Source organism: Anas platyrhynchos, chromosome 1 (assembly GCF_047663525.1).
Source record: "Anas platyrhynchos isolate ZD024472 breed Pekin duck chromosome 1, IASCAAS_PekinDuck_T2T, whole genome shotgun sequence".
Lineage (NCBI taxonomy): Eukaryota > Metazoa > Chordata > Aves > Anseriformes > Anatidae > Anas > Anas platyrhynchos.
In genome coordinates, this window is record NC_092587.1 from 116,777,940 (window position 1) to 116,799,793 (window position 21,854).

The 21,854-nt window shown below is 40.9% G+C and overlaps 1 protein-coding gene across 3 annotated transcripts in view; it reads left to right on the forward strand.

Moving 5' to 3' along the window:
- The window catches only part of POLA1 (DNA polymerase alpha 1, catalytic subunit), a 200,738-nt gene that overhangs the window by 32,855 nt on the left and 146,029 nt on the right, over positions 1-21,854 (forward strand). For all 3 annotated transcript variants that reach the window (XM_027449032.3, XM_072027409.1, XM_038168922.2), the window contains exon 26: positions 88-210. In XM_027449032.3, coding sequence (XP_027304833.3) covers positions 88-210 — 123 coding nt within the window. The remainder of the gene's footprint in view (positions 1-87; positions 211-21,854) is intronic.

The window sequence follows — 21,854 nt, forward strand, 5'->3', positions numbered from 1 at the left end:
AAAGCTGTGAATGTAATTGTGAAGATTGAGTTCTGTTCTCTGTTGGCTATGGTTGTATCATTTTTTGCTGGTTGTGTTTCTTTTCAGTATGATATCAGACAGAAAGCTTTGAAACTCACTGCTAACAGTATGTATGGCTGCCTGGGATTTTCCTACAGCAGATTCTATGCCAAGCCTTTGGCTGCTTTGGTGACCCATAAAGGGAGAGAGGTAAGTCATTAAACAGGTTGTGAACACATGTACATAAAAGTGAATTTGAGCTACCTGGTTTTCATTGAATTGGAAAGTGGTCTTTACTTGTTTTCAAACCTGATTTTGGTTCCATAACTGTAGTGTTTATCTTTCTTGTACTGCAGAAGAAAAAAAAATAATCTGGTGTCTGGAAAAGAATCAGATAAATGTCTCAAACTGTGACAAGCTGAAGCTGTAGCTTCAGCTAGAGGCGTATTTTGAATTAAACTTTAGTTTCAACAGACTGGCTTATGGTGACAAAAAAAATCAGGTCTGCTTTCATGTTTTCCATGGATTTCTAGTTCTGCTTTGATGGTTCAGTCTTGATTTAGTGGTACATGTCAGCTTGGATGAGCTTGTCTTTGGCCAATCTGCCCTGTGCCCTGGTATGTTGAGTTTCCTGAAAATGTGAATTTAGTGACAGGAATAACTAGTCCCTTGGTGCCAGTGGATTGTGGATTATGTATTAGGGCCTTATTTTCAAAAACTGGCCCTTCCTTAGGGTGAAGCTTCACATTAGCCTCGAGGTCAGATTTTTTTAAGAGACTCTAACTTTATAGGCAAAACTACTCTTCCCATTGGTTAGGATGGCAGCTGAATGCAGACCACATCAGTTGGGGATAAAATAGTCATTTCAGATCCAAAGCGTACCACTCCTATACGGTGTCTTAAACCACATTTTTTTCATGGTGCTGCTTGAGAGCTCTTTATAAAAGAGAATACCAAGCAGTGATCTGCAGAGGTCCAGGGAATGAACGTGACAGTGTTTGGTCAACCTGTTAGTTTGTTTAGTTTCCTCCAGGAGGGAGCTGGATGGGTTGATGTCGGGGTTCAGAGGCATGTGCTCCTTGCTGGAGGTCCCTTTACAGCTTCCAGCTAACATGCATAAGAGTGTTTTGTTTCTGATAGCACATCTTTATTTTTCAAAGACCTCCCATCTGAGTAGTTCTCTAGAGGCAACCCAACATCTGCTGACCTCCCGGGATTTATGTAACCAGTATGCTTACCCTTATACACGTGTTTAACTAGGAAATAATTTCCAGTTTTGATAACAGTAAATGAGGTACGCATCATGTGAATTCTGATGTTGGCACTTCCTGTAAGGAAATAGTGGTGTGTATGTTGTGTTTTTTTAAGATTCTGATTTATTTGTCTACAAAGTTGGCATGAGAAGCAGCTGAATGTCATGTAGTTTTTATTTTCTAGCAGTGTTTTACAAGTCATGCATTTTACTTTTTTTTTTTCTAATGATCTCCATTAGTCATGTTGAGCACCTGTCACAAACTAGGCATTGTATAGATACCAGAGCTTTTGGCTTCTGTGTTTAAAAGGAAAAATCCTTTGTAGTTGCACATACGGTTTGTTCTCAGTTGTCTATGACTTACCAGTTATGAGATCCTAGAGCATCAAATCGTGGTGTTCTGCATTATAGAATTGTACAAACACGGAATAGGTTGGGTTGGCAGGGACCTTAAAGCCTGTCTGGTTCCAACTCCCTGCCATGGGCAGGGACACTTCCCGCTAGACCAGGTTGCTCAAAACCCCATCCAACCTCGGTGTTGCAAAGTAATGGTGAAATGGGTTACTGATTGGTGGGGAAATCTTGGAGTAGTTGGTAGGGAATGCTTTGAGACACTTTTTTTTCACGTATTTGATGTTTGGTTAAGAAGGATTTCATACCTCTAAAATTCTGTTGGTGCTAGACCTGAGCTTGCTTTCTGCGTTCTTTGCACACGTTTGCACATACGGTTGTGTTGCTCTGAGTTTGAGGAAGGACTTGATACTTTGACATGCTCTTGCCTGAAAATGTGTTGTCTTCAGCGCAGTTCTAAAAGTATGTCTGTGACGCAAGGCTGCAGGGAGCACAGCGCAGAGCTGCTGTGGATGTTCGCAGGAGCCAGGCTTCAACTGACAGCACTGGTGCTGCGATCAGTGGAGTATTAACGTTGTGGTAGGTCTCTTCTGGTACAGCACCTCCTGTAGGGCTAAAGTTTTTAGTTTTAAGTTCTTTTTTAGTGGTCTTTGAAGTAGGTTAGTACTTGTTATTCTGGATGCTGTGGAGATAACAAACTTTTGAAAACTTGAGAATTTTCAGAGCGATCTGTAGTTTTGTACTTCTGTGTAAGTATAATAGATTGTGATGAAATACATTGTATATGCTCTGTTATGGAAGCTGGCATTTGTATGTAGGTAGTCAGTAAATGGATACAACTTTATAAGTTCCTAATTTCTTGACTAGTGCTTTTCTGCCATAAAAGATGACACGAGATGACCCCTTAGCATTCTGGTTTATTTTTATTAGTTGGAATAGTTAATCTACAAAAATGTTCCTCTAACTTTATTTTAGTTTTTCCATTCACAGGTTTCCTCTTACCAGTAAATGCTAATATAGAATAGGTGAATGTTAAGTATCAGGGGATTTGGCTCTTCCATATGAAAAGGTAAATTAAAAAATAACTATTGAAGAAAAAATGTTAATGTTCTAAACTTTAGTGGCCGCTTATGATGATCAATAATCAGTAGCTCTTTTATTTTTTATTTTTTTGGTGAGGATCTGGAAAATGCAGGTAGGTTTGCAGATGTCTCTAATACATATAATGTATATGTATAAGTGGGAAAAGTACTGTACAGGATGAAAAGTGAAATTAATATTTTTTTTTTTATAAAATTATAGTTCAACCATAAGTCTGAACAGAATAATTCAAAGCAGGGAATGTACATTTCAAATTGAAGTTCTTAAAGCTCACCACAGCATTCAGTTCTAGCATAGCTGATAGAGAATAAGCATTGACTTCTATGAACTGCTGCTTTCTAGTTGCGTGACTGAAGACCCCATGGCTATAGGAAGGCTGGGTACTGCAGGTGTGTAGTGCTGAGTGTTTTGGATTGCCTCTCGTGGACGGTAACTTTGTTTTGTGGTTTGGCTGTGCCAATGCATCGAATGTAGTGGAACTACCACTGAGTTCCTTATGATGACTAAAACTTGTGATTATACGTTGCTAGCTTAAGATCTTCTTTTACGCTGTGTTAGTGTATGACATGTTCATGTTAATGTAATAGCAGAATTGTTAAATGCAACATAGGAAAAGTGGCATTTATAAAGTCAGATCACAGTGCTAGGGCAGGGTCATCTGTAAACCTTTGACAAAATTTCCCCTAAGAGCTCAGCTGTCATCAGTCAACCTTAGTGAGATATGTGATAGTGCTTGAACTTTATTTACCTTGTAACATGCAGCAGGAACATACGAAAGTCTTACAGCTCCGGTCATACATAGGCTGGATCTAGAAGAGCAATTGGTGTGCCTCACTCATTCCTTTGAAGGAGGTATGTTTTATCTGGGTAGTGTAGTAATGGAAGGGATTTTTCACTAGATGGCGATAGAGACCTTGAGATCATTAATCAATTAAGGCTTTCATTTTTGTCACAAAGTGTTTTAAATGTTGGCTATATATGTGTGTTTTTTTTTTCAGATGGGTCTTCTGTGTTTGTTTGTTTATTTGTTCAATTGTGGGTAATCTCCAGCAGGGAAGGTGGGGTTGTGTCAATGTGAAATTTCTCTGAATTTAATGTATTGTATATCAAAAGTAGACAGGGCAATTATCAATGTATTTTGAAGAAAAAAATGAGCAAAAATTTAGGATGGGGGAGTTAAAACCATAGCTCAGATCCATTTTACCTTTTCGGAAGAAATAAATGTTCTCCTATTTTGATTGTTAGAAACATCTCAGTTCTTGTTCTTACAACAAATTTAAAGATTAAAAAAAAAAATTCTGTATTTGTAATCCAAACGATACGTTATTGATCGAGAGTGATTAGAAAGATTCATTAGAAGGATTCTGGGCTTCCCCTGCCCCCTTCTCTGTTACTAAGCGTTTGCCTGGGCATTGCTCTTGTTGTAACGACAGCAGTTGCTTGCATGGAAAAGTAATAGGAAAATATTTAATATATTTTTAGATGTCCTTTAATGTAATTTAACAACTGGAAACAAGATGAGTTGGTGTTGTACAGCCAGCCAGCCCTGCACTAGCAGGCAGTGTAAGGTCATGCCTTTCTAGCCTCTTTAAAGGACAAGTCTTTTGATGAAGTGTCAGTTGTCTGATTTCCCAAACTGAGGATGCCCTCTACTGCAGGATTTTCTTACAGGACAGCAAAGTTATTGAGACAGTTTTATCTGTAGACAGGGTGGTTGCTAATGGCTATCACTCAAAACCATGGCCTTTAATTTTTCTACATTGGTTTTCATTGTTACGCATTTTTGCCCATGTCGCCACCAAACTTGCTTTTGAAAGGAAAATCACACATTTGCTGTTTTCAGCCAAGCTAACAGGTAGATCTGCTGTTACAGTATGCAAAATAGAAGGGGGAGAAAGGCAATTGGGCTAATTCCAACTTTCTCATTGAGATCCTTAGATACATTCTCAATTAATAATTAGTTTAAGGCCCTGGCAGTCAAAAGGAATGAATAAAAGCATGTTATTGCAGCAGTCTGGGAAAAGAAAGGATGAGGGAGGAGAAAGACAAAGTGGAGAAAGATGAGCTCACTTAAAGTAAAATAAAAAAATAAGGAAGGGTAGGTAAGCAGGCTAATGGCTGTCTGTTGTAATTGTATTGTGTAAAAAAAAATAAAAATAAATCCAGGCATCTGTGCTTTTTTTTTTCCAAGTCTTGTTCATCCAGGTAAATTGATCATCATGTTCTTTCTCTTAATAGCTTCTACAGCCTTTGTTAAGCAGACTGCATAAACTGTCATGTGAGTGGGGCAATTGTCAGGTACCTGGTTTCTTCCATGTAGTAGCATGGAAGAAACGGGAATGTTAGATGAGGGAAAGGAGCCTCCGAAATTCTCATCTAAGCATGCCATCTATATTTAAACAAGGAATACATTATCAGCGTTACATTTTTGGAAGACTTAGAACTTGGTAACAAAAGTCTAGGCAAAGAGTTTCTTAATTGCTTTTAAATATAGAAATGACAAACTGAAATCTTCCGAGAAGTAGCGCGAAGTTGTTGCAGTGTCCCGAAATGGAAGCTGTTGGTGTCAAACCAGTGCTCACTATTGTTAAATTGATCGTTATCTATGCAATTGTGAGCCAGTAGAAAAGCTGTGTACATTCTTCTGCATGCTAATATCCAAAGCAAGTTACAATAGACATTTTGAGGGAAAGGCTGCTTACAATCTGAAAATGCAAACTGAGTGCCAAGTAGTAGAAAAATTGTGGAACATCTTAACATTTGTTGAAATTGAATATTATTATTTTAAGTCAAGTGCGTGAGATGGCATCTGGTCTGATAAAGACTTCTGTATCTCCAAAGAGAGGAAATGAAATATTTCAATTAAAAACCATGGCCAGAATATTCAGTGTGAGAAGGAAATCAGCTTGAAGGAGAGTTTTCATTTTATTTTATTTTTGGGTGGTGTTCTTTAACGAACAGAAAGGTTTTATGCAATGGATGTTCACTTAGAAATGTTGAGGAAGGTTGATCAGATGTGAGAGGTACAGCAAGTTGGAGGGATACAGAGGCTTTATTTTTTGCGGCTGCTTATTTTACGATTGTGCTGTCACCGGAGGTGTGGTGCCTTTCACTTCCTGACTGCTGATTTCCATGGATGGGTTCTAGCAATTGCATGGCCACATGGTGAGTTGGATCAGCCTGGTGGTCTGACTTGAAAACTAACTCTAGGGGAAAACCAAATTGATTTTTGTTGGATCAATGACTCAGTGACTCACTGCATGCTCTTAGAGCTGATAGAAAGGAGGAGGTCAGAAATTGGGGGCAGACCCAGTATGAGATACAAGGGGTCAAGCATCACCAGCCTTTTTCCTGCTCACACCTGACTGTGAAACTGTAGGATTAGTGTTAATAGGATGAACACTTGGGGTTTTTATTTGTTTGTGTTTTTCCTCCTCCTGTACTTTTATTTCTTCTTATGGTTTCCTATCTTGCATTTTGTTCCCGTGTTGCCAAAAGATACAGCTTTTGCTTGAATCTTAACGTGGCTGCCTAGGTAACAGCAAGATACTCCTCACTCAAAATCGTGGTAAAACTGAGAGCCGGGGTATGAGGAGACTTTAAGGAGCAAGGACTCTGGCATATTTTTCAGAGTATCTGAAATGTAGCAGTACGTGCCCTTGTAGGAGCCACGTGTGTTGGGTGAGAGCTGGTCCCTCAGGATTAGGAGAGGTGGAAATGTCTGTCCACATCCAGTGGCAACAGGAAGGACTCGCGTATGCCATAAAATGGTGGGCATATGTGAATTCAGAGAGTTTGCCACACTTTGGCTTTAGAATAACTGAAGAAATAATTTCATCCTGCCTATAATATTGTAGGAATTATGAGATTCAAAAAAAAAAAACATCTTTTGTGGTTCTTTTCTCTGAGTACAGGCATGGAGATGCCTCATAGAAGAGGTATGTAGGAGCACAGGAGCTCCACCCTGAAGATGTCTGCTTTTGCAACAACACAGCTCCATTTGTAAACTGATTAAGTTCCATTTTCAAATAAGTACGTTTTCTAATACCCACTATTAAGGTTGGAGGAATACCAGTGCTAACTGCTGTTTAATTTTTTCTCTAGCCTGTGTATTTGTTAGCACCGTAAGTCTCTGCAGTATGTGTTTTCTTAGTGCGTTGGTAGCTTGCCATAAAATATTTGGGTTTTTGAGACTTAACAGAAGTTGTGCTTCAGGATATTATTGCCTCACTCATTTATCTTAAATTGGACTTCGGCCTATTCTAGAAACCATGGTTTTAGATAACTAGATGCTAATAAAATGTTCAGAATATGAGACGTCAAATTAAGGGAGAAAATCCATTTTCCTTTTCAAGCACTCCTGTACTCCTAAGAGTATAGAAAAATGATCTAACTGAAGTGTCTGTTTCCCACAAGACTTAAATATTCATACTGTTCTCAAAAATGTGACACTTTGATCTCACAACCAGCATTCACGTGTATTTCCTGGGAACGTTGCCCACTGTGCAAAAGCTCTCTGTTGTGAAATGCACGTTATTAGAAGGTCAGTTTTGCTGCATAGATTGTCCTGTGGTCTCTTGCATGTATGGCCTTTTGCTGGGCCTATACCAGGATTCATTGGCTTAATTTAGAAGATGTACATGAACAGCTTATGCTATTCTCAGATGAGGTGGTTTGTTCAAGACCTCTGTTTATCTGTGGGAGGCAGACTGTTTCTACTGCTGTTGGTACAGCACACTTGTTAGAATACAGGATGTTCTGATACGTGACATCAAGAATTCTGCTTGGAACAAAGGGTTCTTGAAAGCTAGACATAGTTCAGCAAGGTGAGATGTGTTACTTGATGCAGACTTTTTTAATGTAGGTAGGCAAGGTTTGACGCAAAGAAAGCTGTAAGTCAGGCCTATAGACTAAACTAATTTCTTCAGACTTCCTCTGCAGAAGAGAGGAGGCAGTGCCAAAGCACTGAAATGAATAATGAATGAAATAAATCCCCTCCAAATTTTAGAGTTTGATAAATGGTTGAAATGCATGTGAAAGCCTAACCTACATTTGCTCTCTTTATTTTCATTCCAGGGGCTTTACATAATATAATGCAGGAGGTGTTGCTGGTGGTAGTGTTGTCTTCAGCTTCAGGCTATGCCCTTTATCAGACTTACTGGGTAAGGTTTCAGGGAGTAGGGTTAGATTATATGTGTTGATATCTGGTCTACAATTTGATACTTGCGTGCATTTGCTGATTTGAGCAACTAAAAATCCCATTTTAACACTTGGTTTAGCAAAATTAAAAAAAAAAATACAGCTCCCTTTATCTTTCTCATGTCTAGTCTTTTGTGTTTTCATAGTTCTAACTGACAGTCTTATGGGGAAAAAAAATATTTTTTTAGGTTGTCATTTGAACCTTACTGCAGGTACTACCTCCCAGCAGCCATATCTAGCTGAGCTTGTGCTAGGCTTGGTGATTACATGAGACTGGAGAAACACTTAAAATTTGGGTAATGACGTTGGGAAGCTCTGTATGTTGTTTTTTAAGACGTAAAAAAAATCACCAAAGTTTCCGAGTCCTACTGAGATAGGAGTAGACAGTTGTAGCCAAACAGTTGCTTCACTGATTCATCTCAGATTGATTAAGCCTCCTTAAGTTAATGCTTTCTTTATAATTGCTTGCCTTGTTCGTGGAATGGACCAGAAATTGGTGGGTTTAAATGAATGGAAGTTATCAGGAGAGCGGGACTGTGTGCTGAGCTGCTTTGCTGAAGTTCAAGGTCACGTTTCCTGGAAGACCTGCGTAAGAAAGGTTTGTGATTGTGATGCAGAAGATCTCCAGGTACAAACAGCTTTTTGTTCAAGTAAAGGGAACCTGCAGAACAGTTGTCCAGAAAAAGGGTAATTACCCTAAGGTAATCATTGTTTCCATGGGCAGCTTTCCCCCTTCAGTTTGGTGTTCTTAGTTGTTTTCTTTATGTCCTCATTCTGTTAGGCAGTGCCGCAGCTGATACACTAAGGGTTAACTTCCTCTTTTCTCTGATTGACTTTAGTGTAGCGAATGTTTTCTGGTGTTAGTTCACTGTTCTTCCTTGGTGCTTTTTATGTTACTGGGATACCCATCTATCAAAGGCTTTCTTGTATTTTAATTTGGAATTAACGCATGGAAGACTGACACAAAACCACAAGGAAATCTCAACTCAGTTTTCTAAGTGTTTTGCAGACTTCCCATTAGTTTTGTTCTGATTGGAATTTCACTTGCTGAACCTAGGACTTCCTTGACTTTGATTTTTTTTTGAACTCCCTGGCTATGAGGCAATGACAGCTGATGTTTTGGTTTTCATGCAAGAACTTCAATTTCATCCCCTCCCTCTCCCTGTCTCTCTCGGAACTCAGCATAATTAGTATCTTTTAACTTAGGCAAATATCATTTCTGTATTGGCACAGAAATCTATCAGTTTCTTTAAGTCATAATAGCTCACTTGTCTTGATGTTTTAATATATATTATACCTCTTTTTTTTTTTTTTTTTTTGCTTCAATGCATAACTTTATATTTTCCAACTTACAGTTAAAAGTAGTCATCCTAGAGGAAAAGAAAAATCAATGAGAAGCCTGTACTTAGACTGAGAACCCCTGCAGAAAGCTTTGATTAGAGAAAAGCTTTAGATCTGACTCTTACACACAATTGTCCATCAGGTGGCCAGTCATTTTGGCATGTACCACTATATACCACAGGTGCTAGAGATGGAAAAAGGTCTATTACATCATGTAGTTCATCTTCCAAAATATGTATATAGTTAATTCAGTGAGACAACTCTGTTCTGTTGTCGAAGACTGTTGTCCTTCAAGAGACCAATTCCAGTTTTAATTTTGCCATGGCTTGTGATCTGATTGCTTTTAATCACTAATTTTTAATAGATTTGAAGGCTGACGATGAGCCTGCCTTCAGTAGGAATGAGTTAATTGACAGGTGTCCTGAAGTTCCACGTTCTTGGCAGCGGTCCAGGATGACAGAGCAATAATGATTTAGAAACTGTCATTCCTTCCTTGTTAAAGGATTGAAGGAAATCTGTGAAGTTATTAACTACTACTCACCTCTAACAGATTGTGAGAAGATCATTATGGCATCTAATTAGTTTAGATTACCTCCTTTATGCTGAATGTTTTATTTATTTATTAAATTCCTTTGCGTACTGACTTTTCTTTTCCCTTTAATGTTCTAGATGGTTATTCTGGGGATTTGAGTTATGGGATCATGTTACTGTGTGGTGTAATTAGTAAAGCTATTTAAATGTTATCTGGAACCCATTTACTGTATCTCTCAGTTACTGCTGAGTTCAATGGGAATGCTTTTATGTAAATCATGGAACGATGCTTCTGACTTCTAACAAGATTGGGCTGACTTTAGGGGGCTGAAATGCTTCATCTAGGAAAAAAAATGTCTTGTTGAACCAAGGATGGAAGAGTATAAAAGCTGCCACTTGCCAAAAGTGTATTGTGCTGACATATATATACATACAAATTGAATTAGTTTTGGTACTCCTACAGTGGGAAAATTCTCACTGATCCTAAAAAAAATAAAAAAATAAAATAGGGGAAAGCTGTCACACAATAAATTTTCCTCTGAACTTGCATTCTCTTTGTCAAAGTGGGCCAATGTTCCTTGAGACCTTACCCTGTAGGCTACAATTTCTACATCTCTCTGACTCTTCAGCTGGCATATTTGGAACTGGAAACTGATCACTTGGTGGGGAGGGGGCAGATTCTTTCCTTTTACTTCCTTCTGTGTCATTCTTTAATGAATGTGATTCTTTTTATGGTTAGGGACTACTTGCACTTTTATAGTGACCTAATGGCTTTCATAATAATTCTGGTTGCTTTTAGGCTTCTTCAGTCCTAATCTTGTTGGATTTTACAAGCAAATGCATTTTTTTTCCTCCATTCAAATAAAAACCCTTTCTTTTCCCTACCCCTCCTCTAGTCCAGACCTTTTGCTATCTGTTATTTTGCTGGTGGATCTTGAACTTTTATTTTTCAATTATTTGACGAAAGTAATTGGTGGTCTCTCATCTTTCATATATAAGCAAGTAATCTAGTTTGTGTTTTTTGTCGTCGTTGTTTTTTTTTCAGTAAGATGTGTTTCTGACATGCTGACCAAGGGAAGATTAATAAATTGTGGCTTGTGTTTGTGTCTCTCAGTTTTCAGCCTGCAGTGTGAGCTTGTGTCACTCTGTCATAAATACTGTGTTAAATTACAGCAATTTTTTTTAAGAAACTGTTTGATTTTTTGCCAGGGATTCCTGAGCCATCTAGTAATAGTTTCAGGGATCCTATTCCTTCTCTGAAAATCAGTGCCAATTTTGGACTGTGCAGCTGTCCCAGTTTCCTTTTCATTAATTTTCACCGTAGGAATAAATGTTTGTTGTTGTCCAGTGTTTATTATATTAGCTTATTAAATGTCAGCTATTTCCTTCCCCAAAGGGATTTTGCTTTAATTTTTTTTCCCCCCAATGGAAAAAAAAAAAAGTAATATATCTGTCAGAGGAGATCTGGATATGGTACAGCAGTATGAAGTGGCATTTATCTGACTGCTCCAGAAAGGATCCTTCTGTTATTCCATACAGTACCGCATAGTTTTAAGCTCAGCTGGTCTGCATAATAGGGGAGAGCCTCTCTGCTAAGTCAAGCAACTTCTTTTGCTGCAAAGAGCATGTGAAGCATGCATGGTAATAGATTAGCACAATTATCAAGTATCAGTACTGACATAGGATTTGTCCCTGGCCTTTTCCACCTTAACCTAAGGAAAGCCTGTTTTGTGACTGCTCCTCTCGTTGAGAAGAACTGGGGTTAACAGTTTATTAATAGTTTGTGTTGTACATAGACCATCACAGATCTGCTCTGGCTTCTTGATAAGCTTTTATTTTCTTTTCAATTTTATGCTGTGATACTACTTTTTCCACTAAGTTCTTCTGACAAAGTGTTGGAAGTAGGCATCTTACGTGGGGTCTGGATTTTGAAGGTTTTTTTAACAAAAAGTTGTAGCTTTTTATGCTTAACCAATTAATCCAGTCTTTACAGAACATGGAGGTACTTTTTTTCTCTTTAATTGTGAATATTTGTGTCCTCGCCAATAGTTGTTTTAGGACTTCAGCTATCCACTGTGTTCTGCTCCTTTGGGGTTTTGAGCTGTAACAGTGAATAAAGGGGGAGATGGGAGTCTGGGAAAACCTAAACCTGTATACATAGCCATAGTGGGAGAGAATTCCTTTACGTGTTTTGCTTTTAGCTACCATTTAAACATAATGGGCATGAGTGCTTAAATGTTAATTCAGCTGTACTGGCAAGTGTTTGGACAAGAGTAACGTAACGCGCAAATAGATTTTTTGAGACAGCAAGTAATTGATTTCCTTTTTATTATTTTAGTTCTGTTTTCCCATTTCTTGCCTTCTGTTTCTTCCCAGCTGAGTACTCTTATCATCCTTTTTTGGTGTGTGGTTACTTGGGGGTGGGGGTGGAAGGAAGGGGTCAGTGGGGTTGTTGATGGGTAGTTCCACAGATCAGCTCTCCAAAAATCCTGGCAACTTCTCTGATTAGTGCAAGGCCTTGAGGTTAAAACTTGGGGGAGAAACATGAAAATGACTTGTACCCCAGCATTCAGTTCAATCAGTGTGTTAAGTGTGTAAGGATGAAGTAAAATAATCTGGAGAAGATATCTGTGGGTTTTCACCTGAAAACACCAAGTGGTCAGAATTGGTAAAGAGAAATTACTGCATTACACAGGGCATATGAGGGCAAGCCCAACTCTGTGAGTCCAGTAGCGGGCAAAAAGTCAAAGAAGCTTGGATAATAATTAGTTCTTTTCCTGCATGTATATATAAAAGAGTAACTAAATGTTAGGTTCCCCTTAACTCAGACTTGAGATTGATGATTGGATTTGAACAAATTCTTCTTTACTGAAAAGCAAGCTTCTCATAAGGGAGAGGACTTCTGCTGTCTTCCTGTGATGCACCTGGTACTGGACTTTCTGTGAAAGATACATGGATGGGCTACATCTGAAACCTCGTACAGTAGGATAAGAATCCCAGCTTGAGTAGGTTTGATTTTTATTTTTTTTAATCCTACAGAAGAGAGCAGCTGGCTAAGATCTGTGGAAGTCAAGCTTCCAGCTCTGCTCCTTTTTTGCTGATGCCTTGTGTTGAACTCTTCCTGGAGGATGAAATGTCTCTTGGCACATTTGTTGCCATCTGCTGTTTGTCTCTGTTGATAAGGCTTAGTTAGCAGTTTTCCTAGGAAAGTGCATAACATAGCTCCAAAAGCCGCTACGTTTACCTGTTGCTGTGGGAATAGGCAGCCCCTGCTCTAAATGTTTAACTTTTCCAGCTGGTACATATCACTACTGTTTCGGATGACTAATGTGAAAAATGATAATTGAAACGAAGTCTGTTACATAGTAAGCTTTAATTAGTTAAACTGCTTCATACTCGTTTACTGTTGGTGCTAATGCTCTTGAAATTAATTGGTACTAAAGGGGGTTCAAAGTTGATATGCAGTCATTACTGTTATAATGTGTTAGATTACTATGTAATGTGGCTTATTAGGTGATTTCCTTCTCGATTATTGCTGCAAGTTAACAATGCTGGAGTAATTATCTTACAAACAATAGTTTTGCTCACAAGACAGATGCAGCCTGAGTCTTCCCGTGGAGTTCAAGTGCCTGCTGTATCCCAGCTAATAGGCAAGGGAAGGCGATCTGCGCATGTCACCCAGCAGCAGATGGGGAAGATTTTTAGAAAGTGGGGTAGCACACTTTCAGCCCTTCTATTATGCTAATAAAGTTTTTGTGTGAGAGCGATAGCAGTGTCAATAGCCATAATCTATCAATGACATCAACTTCTGGCATGTGCAAGCGATCAAAGCAAACACAGAATGCCCTTGTGTGCATAGCTGGACAGTGTAAACCAGTTGCTACTAGAGTGAAGGTCAGCTCTCATTTTCCGAGAACAGATTAAATATCTAGCGTACACATTCATTATACTTTTTTTGAACAGAAGTTATGATTTGGCTAAAATGGGGGGTTTTGGGTCATGGCAGTTTGTGGACTCCACAGGAATTTAACCCCCAAATAGTTACGCTGTTGTGTGTCAGTGGTGTACTGTGGTGCAGCTTATGTTGGGCTACAAGCGTGATAGAAGAAATAATTTTACTGAATGAATATTATCTAGTTAATACAAAGCATTATTAAGTTAGGCAATATATGTTTAATTCCTAAATTCCTGAATTTATATTTAAGATGGTAGGGCTCATATCAGAAATCAGTTAGAAGTGAAGATGACTATTTTTTTCCAGAGTTGGAGAAAGGGAAAATTATGATTGGAAAACCGTGGAAGTATGTGGCAGCATGGCTGAGAAGAGCCAAAGCACACCCCTTGCTGGCCACTCTCCACAATGCCCTCAGGAGGACATTCAGGTGCTGAATCCCTAGATTTCTAAGTGTCTTGATCTGGGTTCTGATACTATTTTAAGTCCTTCTTTACAGCCAGCATGCAAATCTTTATTTAGGACCATCTTTCAGGAACTGCAAACAGCAAATCAGGTATTTATTTCATGCCAGTAAATTCCTGTTTCCAGGAATGAAAAAGCCTAGCTGCCAAATCTGCTTAATTTTCTCGTTCTCTCACTTACATTCTTAGAGACTGAGAATAAATTTAACAAATTCAGAAGTGTACTTTGTGGATGGACATGTTTCATGTGTGAATTTTGAAGATGTCACTCTTTGAAATGAAAAGAGTGATTGCAGAGTAGACTGCTTAGTATGTTTTATTAGAAGCATCTGTGGAACTTTACAATGGATATAGTCCTTTGCAGCTATAGCAATCTCACACTTCTTGAGTAGTATCAGCTTACAAGATAGAATCTGGAGCATGCAGATAGATAATAAAAACAGTAAAAACTGCCATGCATGCAGCGGGTCAACTTAATGGGAATGGTTCTGAAGACAGGATTTCATATTGGATATTTTAAGCTATTAAACTTACTGCTTAGGGATCTTTTTCTGCCAATCTTCAGTATTTACATTTATGACGCCTAGTTCTCTTCTGAAAGTTACTGTAGTCGCCCAGAATCAAAAAGATGAAGAGTGCAAAAAAGAAAAAAAAATATTCTCATGACTTTTTCATAACCATTACTCTTCAGGTGAGGAGTTACAGATGGGGGGCTACAGGATACTGGAGCTTAATTCATGTGCAAGCCTGTGAAGAGAGAAAGAGAGGAAGGGACTTAAGTGCCTGTTTCAGTTCTTTCACACTTACTTTTCAGTAAGGAATAAAAAATAAGAATGGATTTCTTAAATCATTACGCAGTAGATGTGATTCTTCTGATGGTATCTATCAAACACCTCTATTTGATAACAGAGGATTCCTCAGCAGTGGATTCATTTTGATATTTCAACCTCGAAACCAAGTTTGCGTGTTCAAGTCTACTAAAATTGTTGGTGTCATGTGTCTAATAACCCATCTGCCTGAATGATGATAAAGCCTCCTACTTAGTCTGTCTACCTCGGGGGAATAATCTAGGAGCCATCCTGACAGTACTGCTCTGAGCCAACAAAATGCTTTTTTTTTTTTTTTTTCCCAGGAGTTCCCTTTGAAATATAAATTATTTTTAAGGCAGCAGTGGTAGGGGCCCTGAAACCCTTAGGGAACGTACATTTAGGATGTCCGACTCTATGCAATTTATGGGTACAATGAGGAACCAGCATCTATCTCAGATTGGCCATTGAGGCTAGTGGAGTAAAAAAAAAAAATAAAAAATCAAAAACCACACAAAACACCCCTTTTTGAGTTTAAATGGAACCATATAGGATTATATGATGTATGTTTTTAGGGTCACGGGTAGATGACTCAGTCCTGGATTTCAATTTTCCATTGCCATGCAGTACATTGCACACTGCTTCAGTTTTGCTCTGCCAAGTCTTGAAGCATTTGTGTTGTAGGGATTTTCTGCTGTGGCAAAGACCATCATGCAGTAAGAAGGGCTCAGAAGCAAAATTCTGTGTATGTCTGCTGACCCCAATGCACGTGGTTCAGTTTGGTATCTGTTACTCACCTCCTCCTCCTTTGTCCCACAAATCCTCTTAAGTGATCAGTGTCTTGTGTGTGTTGGTGCAGATTCAATGTCACTGCAGTTAGCATTGAGTGAGTCATGCTGGGTTCTTAGTTAATTTCATGAGAATGAAGGTGCGGAGAGATGCAGCTCTGTGCAGCTGTTGGGTGGATTTTCCAACATTTGAGTTCAAGCAAGATCATACATCTTGCTTCTAAAAGTTACATTGCTGCTCAGCTTGAAGGTACGGGTGTGAAGTAGAGCCTGTTTAGTAAAAGGGGGGCCACAAAAATGATGATGAGACTGTATCACCTCCTTTGAGGAGAAGTTGAGAGAGCTGGGAATGTTCAGCCAAGAGGAGAGGAAGCTCAGAGTGAGTCTCATCAATGTCTATAAAGACCTGAAGGGAGGGTGCAAAGAAGGGGGAGCCAGGCTCTTTTCAGTGGTGCCCAGTGCCAGGACCAGAGGCACAGGGCACAAACAGGAGCCCCGGAGGCTCCCTCTGAGCACCAGGCAGCACTTCCGTGCTGGGTGTGTGACAGAGTGCTGGCACAGGCTGCCCAGAGAGATGTGGGGTCTCTGGAAAAAAAAAAAACATGGAGAAAAGCTGGTTGCTGAGAGCAAGTTGAGAAGCCAGCATTGCTTGCTGAGACAATACTGGGGAAGGAGGGAGGGGGTAGGGAGAGAGAGAGGTTGTGTTAGTGGTGCAGGCATCTGCAGCAGACAAATCACTTAGACCTTTTTCTTTGGAGGAGATGTTTTCTCTTTGATTCAGATGCCATGCACAGGGACAGGGAGATGTGTAAAACTGGGCTCAAGCAGAGGTACCTTTGTGAAGAGGGATGAGTTGCAAAGAGGGGTCCCTGTGAGGCTGGTGGCTGACAGCAGTGCCGTCACTAGGGGCTGTGCTGTCCCACTCTGTTAAATCCTGAGAAAGTGGGTGGCTTGGAGAAGGTGTGCTCTTTGGGTCTTTGTTCTTGTCTGTAGTTTAAGATAATGTTCATATTTTTACAAAATTCAGACTCTTCTGGGGATGTGGTAAGTATCCCTTTTGCTAATGTATTCGTAAATATGAATCACCTCTTCTTATTCAACATCATTTAGTTTCACCATTCTGGGTGATTGTTTAAAAAATAGTTCTTATGAGCATCTGCTTATTTTATTCCTTGCATAGAAGAGTGTTGGGGTTTTGGTATCTTTCTAGCACATGATTCGAACTGATAGGTAGACTTCAGGCTTAATTTGTGACTTGCGTAGGTTTTGGTACAGGATCACGGCGTGATGGTATATTTCTTGATGCAAAATAGCTTTTATAACTAGTGAACCCATGCAACTTTAATTTGAAGAGCTGTGGAACAGAAAATATTTTAAATTGATCTGTGTGTGCGTCACTAGCTTTTGTGGACATGTTTGCATATCAAAAACTTCTAGCATAGTAGTTAGTAGGACACCACCCTGTAAAAGACATGATCTTCAGTGTATGAACGAAGTTAGGACTTCAGACAAAACTCATCTTTTGTTGGACTGTGTTGCCATTTACATTATCAGTACTTAATTCGAAACTGTACAATTTCTGCAAGATAAAACATCATGTCAGTTAGATTCAGTTTCACTGAGGACAACTCATTTCCTTCAAAAATGTCTTCATGTACAAGTTGACTATCTAAAAATATAAATCATCCCCCTTACTACAGTCAAAATCTAGAACAAAGTTGCTATAATTCTGTAACTTCATTTTTTTCTCCTTCCACATCCTTCCTTTTCTTTTACCTTAAGATACTGTTGTCAGGCATTAATTCTTGAGGTGATGCTTTGACTTGTATGTATTAGCATATTGTTATAGGATAATTTAACCATGTCACTGTAGCATATGATGTTCCAGATACTGATTGTTTGACTTTTTTTTTTTAGGTAGCTCTTTTGTGGTTTTGCTTTTGTTTTCAGCGTTCAGAATAGTAAGAAAGAATAAATAACTAAAGGAATTAATGAAGAGCTAATGACTTACAGAAGAAGCATATGTAATAAATACACATCTCAATGGGGAGAAAAAAGGCAAGAAAGATGACACTGACTCTGGGGATGGGTGGTGCTTTTTTGGCAGAGGGAGAATTTGGAGCAGTTCTGAAGTACTTTTACACGTATAAGGAGACTGGAGGGCTGTTGGACAACTGGATTTTGTTTCTTGCTGATTTACCTTCCCTACAAATTCTTAATTGTCTTAATAGCTCTTTATCCCTCCTATCTCCCCCCCCCCTTTTTTTTTCACTAAAGCGTTAGATGTCTTCAGTTCCAAAGCATTTACTTTGTGTGTTTCCAGTCACTTTCCAGATTTACCATCATCTCTGTTTTTTGGCCTGTCTGTATTGCTTATAAATCATTGTGGGAGCCCTGAAAGAAGTTCCCAGAGGTGTTGTGTGAGGCTCAGCTCTCGCCCCAGCTTGAGTCAAAACAGTGTGCTTGAGGTGAGGGCAGAGGGAGGGGTGTGGGAGGGCGAGGGGAGGAGGACACTGGGGCTGAGCAGCACCCACCTGGCTGCTCCAAACTGGCTTTTGGTTCAGGAGGCCTGAAATGGGAGTGCCTGGCCAGTTCCTGGTTCCCTTTCTGAAGTCAAAAGGGAATGCAAAGCAGATCTGGTTTGTCAGTGAGCTTCGGGAGCTCCTTGCAGCGTGTGGGGTGCTGCTGGCCGGAGGAGCCACTTGCTGCACGGGAGCAAGGAGCTGCCTTTCCCCCAGGAGGGGTACGTTTTGTTCGGAGGTGTCTCAGGACATCCCAGCTGTTCTGCTCTCACTGGGCTGTGTTCAGCAGCAAGCACGTGCCCGAGGGCTCATTTTATACTTTCTGCAGCTCTAACAGCGTGGCTGAGGCCCTCGCTAACCATTCCCTAACCAAACCCCCTCGCTTTGAGTTGCCATTTCCTAGCTTCTTGCTTGTGTGGATAGAACATAATCTCACAGGCTGCGGTGTCCTTGAACCTGCCCTCCCCTTTCCAAAGGGAAGAATGAGAAGCCTTTGAGCAGCTTAAGTGTCGGCCGACTCGCAGCTGACAGGAAACCGATCTGCTGCCTGGCCCCTCTCGGCGCAGGCTGGCTCGCCGCTGGTGGCATGTGGCAGTGTGACAGTCAGGCTCCCCCGGCCCGCACCCCGCCACGCAGACCCCACGGGGGAGGTTGGGGTGAGCGCTGTGGGTCGGGCAGCACGCCGGATCCCATCCCCTTGTTGCCCCAGCCAGGTGGAGTTCAGCTTCGGCATGGTGGGAGATGGCTGCCTGTCCCAAAACGCTGCAGCCGCTGCCACAGCTGTCTGTCCTGTCAGAGCCGTGGCTCGTCTCGGGGTTAAAGGGTGACAAAAACTGCAGCTAACTTGAGATGATTGATGGTGGAAAAACTAATTAGCGAGCGAGGGCAATTAATTTGATCGCGTGTAGCTTGGTTTCTCTTCCAGGTTTTGAAGAACTTTGCTTGGGAACTGCTATGCTATCCGTTACTTTGTTTATAATTGAAGTCGGTATGTGTTTTCAAGAGGGAAAGACGGGGTAACGCTTCATAGGCAAGGCTTGAATTTAATCCCAAAGAATCCCTGTGTGATCTCCAAAGGGGAGCAGCGTTCTCCAAGCTTGGGGTGGAAGCATCAGATTCCCGTGTGAATTTTTCAGGTGAGGTACCTTGTGGTAGAGGCAGAAGCTCATTGTCCATGCTAAGGAGGATGTTTTTTTTTTTTTGGAGTTAAGGAGGAAAAAGAGCTCCTAACATTAAAAGGGTGTCCTGGTAGCGTTACTTCAATTGCTGATGACCAGACAATGTGTTTCCACTTTGGTCCCCGCTGCCGAAGTGTAATATAATTATTTGTATTAGACACCAGCCACCTGTTAATATCGTTCTCGTAAAGGTCATTGTGTGGTGCCTTGCTGTCTGAATTTAACGGCCCTGGATCAGGTTTGTTGGTCCCTCCTTTGTGTGACACCGGACAAGTGTCTGTGGGGAAGGAAGGAATGTGAACCCGACACCCGGCCGGCCGGGGAGCCGACCGGCTTCTCCCAGCTATTGTCGGGCTGCCGGGCCTGGGCTTGTGACAAATCACGAATGTGTGGTGCCACAGACGGGGAGAATACATTTTCCGAGAGAGGCAGGCAGGTGGATGTAAGCACAAACTTGGTGGTTGAGGAGGGGCACGACTCAGCCAGGCCTGACCCGGGCTGCCACCGCAGGGGAGGGCAGGGCTTTGCTGCCCGGCTAACGCCACGGAAGAAAGCGAGGTGGAGATATTGTAACTGCGCCTGGTGACAACGGGCGGGTGCTTGATCGGCTATTTTTAAGCTCGTGGCGTTGGCAGTTTGCTTTAATCCCAGTGTTGGATTCATTTCTTAATGGCTGCACGGTGACCTGAAAACGCCAAGTGGTGGCTAGTTGACTTGTTAGCTGATAACTCTGAACTCATTTTGGTCAACGTAAGGGCGGCGCGTGTTTAGCTCGAGCTTTCGCCCTCCCTCCCTGACCTGGGCTCACCTTCTGGGAGAGGTGGCTGCAGGTAGGACTTGCTGGGGATGAGCTCCTTCCCTGCCTGCACCCGGGGAAGGCAGCAGATGCGAGTGGCTGCCGCTGCCGCGGGGGCTCAGCTGACTGACTTGGCTTGCAAATTTGCAGCAAATGAAAGCCTCAGCTGCCAAAAGAACAAAACAAAGCACCTGGTTTCCCACATGGCGGAGGACATTCCAGTGCTCGCAACGAGGGCACGCTGGCTTGAAGCCATCCATGTCCCAGTGTCATTAGTAACCACTACTAGCAGGAGGATTGAATTGCCGCCTGAGAAAGAGCAAGGGCTCTCAGAGTCGTCGCTGCCATTGAAAATATTCATATGGAGAACTCCATTACCGCCAATTTCATGAGGAATGAGGATCTCATTTTTGATCGGTTGCATATTTATTGGTTCAAACCGTCACAGCTTCATTATGCGTGTGTGGATAGCTCATTGTGTTTGTTTGGAACGGGTCATTAGGGTCTTCGAGCCTTCTGGCTTTATAAAAATCTAATTGATTATTTCTGCCCTGAAAGAGTTAATGAAGGATCACTCGTGGCTTTTAATTTTCAGCTAATTAAAAAGAAGTGCATGAAAGGCTGTTTTTGCCTTGGCACTCGTAGCTAAAAGTGCCAAATATAGGGTTGGGATTTTTTTGGTTTTTGTTTTTGTGGGTTTGGCTTTCTTCTTTTTGAGTTAAAGGGTGAGGAGGAGGGGGAAAAGTTCCATGTAAATCATCTAGCCATTAACCTAATGCGGTGGATTTATAAATCCTATTACTATAAGCCCTTTTCATTTCCACTGAGGCCTGACGTGTGCTTGATCCTGCTAATGTAAAATTCATTCTGTCTAAGTGATTACTGAAGGAAGACACTTTTAGTCAATTTTAATCAGATTGCTTGAAACTTGCTTGAATGCTGTTGTTAAGTAAGACATGGACACAGTTTGGCCATGTCTTAATTAGCCTTAGACCAGGAATCAATCAGCGAACCTTTTGACATCTAATACTTTGTGTTGGGGGGGGGAAATCCAGGCTGAGGGCTGAAAATACAGGGCTTGGAAGCAAGATTAGGATTGTAATTTGGCATTCTGGTTTTATGGTATGCTTGGCAATCCCTCACAGTGTGCAAGGCCTTTATGATGCAGCCCTCGTCGGTGTGTCAGTGTTGAGGCCGGTGGGGTGCTTCCCGTAGCCCATCATAAATTCCTGTCTCCCCAGCAGGAGCAGCAATTGGAGTATTTTTCTGAAGCTGCTTCTGCTCCAAGATAGATCTGTTATTTTGGCGGAGGGGGGCAGGGGACATCTGATCTTAAAACGTTGTACCCTCCTATTCTCAGGCCCTTACTGGCAACGACTGAAGTGAATTCATGGGACAGCTACGCTTTTGGACAGAGCTGTCCCTGTTTTTCTAGAGGGAGACATTCTTGTGGAAGACGCCTGCCTCATAAGCCCCTCATCTGTAGCTTGCTGTTGAGATCAGAAGTTCTTTTTATGAAACATCATCCTTTAAATGACCAATAAACAATCTGGCTGTTTTTAATCTTCCTCCT